The 6,419-nt window shown below is 38.9% G+C and overlaps 1 protein-coding gene across 1 annotated transcript in view; it reads left to right on the top strand.

Annotated features, from left to right (window-relative positions):
* LOC101852782 (uncharacterized protein C56G2.4) overlaps nt 1-6,107 on the top strand; it is a 22,711-nt gene extending 16,604 nt beyond the window's left edge. Inside the window, exons 8-12 of the mRNA XM_005102858.3 lie at nt 87-205; nt 685-844; nt 1,395-1,508; nt 2,942-3,041; nt 5,646-6,107. Coding sequence (XP_005102915.1) covers nt 87-205; nt 685-844; nt 1,395-1,508; nt 2,942-3,041; nt 5,646-5,825 — 673 coding nt within the window. The 3' untranslated portion in view covers nt 5,826-6,107. The remainder of the gene's footprint in view (nt 1-86; nt 206-684; nt 845-1,394; nt 1,509-2,941; nt 3,042-5,645) is intronic.
* Nucleotides 6,108-6,419: the final 312 nt, after the last annotated feature.

Genomic DNA, 6,419 nt, shown 5'->3' with positions numbered 1-6,419 from the left:
ATATTTAAACAAAAACCTTTCAAATCTATCATTTAAAATCTATTATTTTATATATTTAAAAAGAAACCCTACTGTTTTCCTTTCAGCGGCGCCATGCTCCTGCCGGATCCCTTCTCCAGTAAACCACAGCGACCTGTGCATGTACGGACCACGCCCCGTGTTGAGATCACACTAATGAACTGGCTCAACAGATTAGGTCTCGACGGTAAGCGTGTATGACACAAACTCATCTAAAAAATGTTTGAGTTTTGGATTCGACCAAATCTTGGTGTAGGGGCTTATTGAAATGGAATTTCGATGTATCGATAGATAGATGCAAACATTTCTCTTTTCCCTATATCAGCCTTTCACATTAAAATTTGAAATTTACCTCCAACTTATATTTTACGCATATTTTTCATTTTCTATGTTGTTCACACAATCGTGTACCTGTATTGGTTTTTCTAACAATCCCCAATGGCATCAATAGCGTAGACCCATAATCGTGAAATTGCAGGCTCGGAATTCGAGCCTCAGCTCTGTTGAAAGTTGTGTGCTTGAGTAATGCACTTTACACCAATTTCCAGTTTGGCACTGTCCTTTAGGAGATGCTCGTTAAACTCGAAGGTCCCGCCTTTTAAGTAACTAAATAGTATTGATAGGTGCAATTAAACCTCTTCGATTTCATCATTTACACTTCCCCAGACAAAATGTTTACTCTAATGATGGTGGACTTTGGCTCAATTCAAGACCCGCCCCAAATGCCGGCATTCATCGTTCATTGGCTGGTTACAGACATCCAGGGCGCTGACGTCACATCAGGAAACACCGTGATTCCCTACTTTGGCTCCAATCCGTTCACCAGGTAATCCGGAGTAACGTCAGCTTATTTTGGTGCCAATCCATTCTTTGGATATATGACGAAGTAAATGCAGCTTATTTTGGCACCAACCGATTCACCAAATGTGCCAGATTATCTACTTTTTTTGGCGCCAATCTGTTCACTGGGTATCATGACTATCAGCTTTATAGTCATGTGTTCCTTACCCTGCCTGGTGAATAGACTAACTTGATAAAGTTGCCCGTCTAAACCCAGTAAAATTCCGAGCAGATAGAACTTGTAAATGAGCTGAAATCAATTTAGCAAGAAAAGAATAATATGTTCGTGGTTACGTGGGGGAAGTTATTTTGGATTGGGTGTTGTGGAGGCAACTGAACGGCGTATAAACAGTAGTGATAAGAGTGGTAGAAGTTGGACAAGTGATATTAGCTGTGGTCGTACAAGATGTAACAGCAAGAGGGGGAGGAATGGGGGTGGGGGCTGCTTATTTTAACTTTCATAGCCTTTATTACTCAACTTTTTGCCGCATATGTACCTTGAACTTGGCCCAAAAGATGTCATTCACCCCCCACAGAGACAGCGCCCGAATGTATACGTTCCTTCTGTTTGAGCAGTCGACGGGCATGTTGGACACTTCCAGTCTGACCCAGCATGTGTCTGGCTCCTGCGTGGACCCCAGAACAAGCAGGTATAAAAAACTTTGTCTTGTGTCTTAGCTATATTTTGCAAGTTATTGCATGCACGGCATAAGTTCCATTGCTACCCGTTTGCCTTCAAACTGTAACCTCTCTGACGTTAAATTCTTACTTATTTACTGGGATCATTGTGCGCTTCCAGGCCTCTCCACCTACTTGGCTGGTGCCCTTATCTCAAAAATGAACGGAAAATTCGCTGGTCCCGTATCTTTAACAACCTCACAGTATCATTTCAAGCTTGAAAACCTCGTCATATCAAAAACAATACCCCAACACGAAGTGACAACGCTACGCAGTTTAGTTGACACAAAATATCATATTTGATATGTATCCTTTTAACACCAAGCCTCCTAGCCAATACAGTCATTGTTTCCCCCATGGAAAGTATAATGTACATAGACACAGCCTCCGACTCACAGATTGAATGCCATCTTGATTATTCATCACCATCATCATCATCATCATCATCATCATCATCATCATCATCATCATCATCATCATCATCATCATCATCATCATCATCATCATGTGCTGATCTTGACTGACAGTCAGTCCCTCTGCAAGGGGCTGCTGGGCAACAGCTCGGACATGAATGATTTGCACCGAAAGTTCAGTGAAGCCAGAGCCACTATAATAATCCAGTGGATTCCAAGCCATATTGGAATAGAAGGAAACGAGGCAGCAGACCAAGCTGCTAATGAAGCCAGAGAGATTGAAGGAAACAGACGACCAACAACATACAGAGGAGTCTTTCCAATGATCAAGAGGGAAATCAAAGACCCACAATGTAGAACTAAGTACCAGCAACTGGAAGATGTGTATTCTGGGTACTCCTATAAGCGGTAACAAAAGTCTATCACATGTCGCTGGGACCAGGTTGAGCTAGCGAGACTGCGGTCGGACCATCATTGGAGTTTAAGATGGTATAAGAACTTTGTAAATGAAGAGCTCAGCCCATGTTGCCGAAGATGCGGCCATAAAAAGGAAGATTTCAAACATAAATTTGAATGTCCAGGAACAATGGCAATTCGAATGGAGTTATTTGGACGAGTGGAGGTGCCGCTAAGCATATTGACAATGGAGCTGAAAAAGAGCCTTGCTCTCTCTCGAGGATTTCTTCGTGGAGTCCGTCAGGCCCATTAAGGAAACAAAAAAAATCATCATCATCATCATCATCATCATCATCATCATCATCATCATCATCATCATAATCATCATCATCTCCGTCACAATAGTTATTGTAATCCTCCATAAATGCAATCACAAAAATCATTAATAATAACCAATATCTTGGTTTTGTTTTTCTAAAGAATTTAACAATAACTACCACATAAACACATGTTATTCTTAGCTTACCAACATTCGGCATAAAATCAGATTTTAGAAAAGGGGGTTGAAATTAACTTTTACCATTTCTCCTCCCCAGATGTCGTTACTACGTGAATGACTTGATCAAGTCCTGGGGCTTAGGTGACATCAAAGGCGTCACGTGGTTCCTCGCCGAACAGGATCCCTTCGCCCGTCTGGTGAGTGGGAAAACATTGTCGCTTTTTAGGAATTAGTTTAGTTGCAGTTGGGTCAAAATCTTCTTTTTATTATTTTACTGCTTTTTTAGAACAATCGTTTTAAAACGACAATAATAAAAATATCCAGTTCCGTAAAATTTTATTTGATCTAGTATTATTTATTTTTACAAATTTTACTATTTCTTATGGTATCGTATAATATACTAGCTGGGTACATTCGATGAACGTACTTAAAATAATCGTGGATCATCAAGTCATTGTGGAAACACTGTGGACGGCTGGTAAACGGAAACCTAACTTGTTACAATGGCGTCTTAGAAGATGGATTTTCTCAAGATTAGATCGAAACGAAACTATTGAAAAACTGAAAATTAAATTACAGTGACTTCAGGCTCCTCAATAAAACTGTGCTCCCTTTAAATGATTATGAACCACCATTAATTTGGTCAAATTCGAAAGTTCAGTGGTTCGGAAGTTTTAGGCGGCGAAAGTGACGAACTTTCACAAATATAGTATGCATAGATTAAACGTGTTTCTCTGTTAATGTTGAATGTCCTAGCAACAGCAGAAAAGTGCTGGGAGAATGCCGATATGTTGATGTCTCTGGTGTTGAATTAAACCTACCGTCTTTCTAGGTAACAATTATAAAGGTTTATTGATAAACACAAACCAAACCTTCATCAAAAACAAAGAATAAGGACAAAAATCGGCCCTGCGGTCGGAAAAAAAATTGTCAATGTTTTATTTATTTTTGTATAAACCTATATAATAATAATAATAATAATAGTAATAATCATAATAATAATAATAATGATAATAATAATAATAATAATAATAATAATAATAATAATAATAATAATAATAATGAAGATCTTTTCTATAGTGCCCACTCTCGTGTAAACACAGCTCTAGGCGCTTTACATAAATGCATGTACGAGCAATATTCACGTACGCGACACACACACGCACAAACACACTCATACACACACGCTCACCCTAACACACACACACATACACACACACACACACACACACACACACACACACACACACACACACACACATTACACGCACACATGTGCACACACATGCACGCCAAACACACACACGCGCGCGCGCGCACACACACACACACACACACACACACACACACACATACACACGCGCGCGCGCGCGCGCGCGCACACACACACAAACATCTACTTGTTTCCCCACCGTTATGAAATGAGCACACACACACATGTATAATAAAATGATATACACAATAAAATTCGCAAAATACATAAATGGATTCATAGCCATTTACATAACATCGTACTGAACATGAATCTACTGACGTAAAAATGATGTCATTAAATGTGCTTTTAAAGATTTCTTAAATTTAGACTCAGATGTTGTATGTCTCAAAGGTTGGGGAAGAGAGTTCCAAACTGATGGAGCAAGGTGGGGAAACGATCTTTCAGCTTATTTTCTACCCCCTTTTCGGGGAACTTTTAAAATACATTGATCGCCTGATCTTAGTGATCTAAATGGAACATAGATCCGGATGAGATTACTAAGATATGAAGGAGCTTTGCTATTGGCACATTTTTGACATAATATTGCAATTTTATATGACATTCTTGCTGACACAGGAAGCCAACGCAACGTTCTTAACATGGGAGTAATGTGACCCCTCTTCTTTTTCTTTAGTACAAGCCTAGGAGCATGATTTTGAAAACGTTGTAACTTGTGAAGAGTGATATTTGGTAAGTTAGCAAGTAAAGCATAGCAATAATCGATGCGTGAAAACAAGAAAGATGACACGAACGTTTTCAACGAGTGTTCCTTCAAAAAGATAGACGTTATGACCTATTCTACACAATTCACAAAATAAAATTGTACATAGATAATTGATGTGATGTTCCATTGACAATTTTTAATCAAAAAACACTTCCAGATTTTTTGCTTTATCAGTAAAATACAGTTTTTCATTTTCAGTAAAAAATATGATCAAAGTCTATGGGGATATGGCTTTTCTTTGCGTTACATAAAAGAATTTCAGCTTTATTTTCATTAAACTGGAGCTTATTATCATTCATCCACTTTTTCACGTTATCAATGCACAGACCTATGGTGGTAAGCAAGGTTTTAACATCTGATGGTGGAACAGATTTATATAACTCGGTATCGTTTGCGTACATGTGATAATTCATATTGTGCTTTCTGATCACAGCTCCAAGCGGCTGTGTATACAAGATTGAACCCAATACTGAACAATACGTGCGTAATGTCGACACTAATTGAAGCACCAAAATGTTCTTTTTGTAATATGACCTACTTTTTAGAGAGCTTATTACCTCTCATTTGAAAAGAAAAGTGTAAAGACTCAAAAGTCTAGATTTTTAACACAGTCAGAAAGTTTACTCCAATTCGTTCCCATCAAATGCACATGGTCCTCACATCTCCTCTTTCTTTTCTGTCTTTGTCACTCTCTTGTAATACCTCAAATCTTCAGCACTTATTAGACCTAATTCAAAAATTGTGTTGCAAGTGCCGCAAAATTCTTACTAAATCTAAACACCGCCAGTGTTGTTCACTTTGTTTGTTTGATTGTTTCCGCAGAGAATCTACCGTGAGTTTGCAGCCCAGCCCAAGATGCGGGCGTGTGCGGGGATCCGGGGCTACATGGAGCCTTGTCCTCTACCCTGTGGGGATTATGTCGCTGATGATGCGCCGCTTCTCTCGGCCAGCCTCGCTTCTTTGTCCTTGGCTACAGCGCTGACCATTGGCTATCTCTTCTGAGTGTTGAACATAAACAAAAATAACACTTTGAGTACAATCATAACGACAAGTTCTGAGACTTTTGGTTTCATCCGACCTGACATTTGTTTCTTTTTATATTTATTTAATTTTTATGCTTTTTTTTTTTTGCCTTTTGTCCAGCACTCGGGGGTCTTGGAAAGAGCGACTGTTTAAAAGAAATAAATAGATAAAACACCTTCTGGGGAGCAGTGACTGTGCTAAGAAAATACTGCGTCTTGGTGATATCGGTAGTGGTATATTAAACCAAGATCTACTCTCTGATTGTGTTTTTGCTGTGATTTTGTAGCTTTCAGATTAAAATAAACTCAAAATTGTTCCCTCTTCTTTCAGGCTTTGGACAGAAAAATTAGCACAGTGATAGTAGCATTGTGAAACAAATTCTCCTTTCAGATGATATGTAACCCTTTCCCCCGTTACGCATTTATGGCCCTTTGACCGACAACAGGCTAACATGTACTATTAAATTAATATTTACTCGCAACCAATATATATTCGCACAGAGCACGGAAAAGTTTCGGGGAGCATTATATAATAATATATTTTGTGTAGTAATCTATATTTGGAATTTGCCAC

This window comes from Aplysia californica, unplaced genomic scaffold, assembly GCF_000002075.1.
Source record: "Aplysia californica isolate F4 #8 unplaced genomic scaffold, AplCal3.0 scaffold00345, whole genome shotgun sequence".
NCBI lineage: Eukaryota > Metazoa > Mollusca > Gastropoda > Aplysiida > Aplysiidae > Aplysia > Aplysia californica.
Note: the sequence above shows the minus strand (reverse complement) of the source record. Positions and strands in the feature narration are given on the sequence as shown.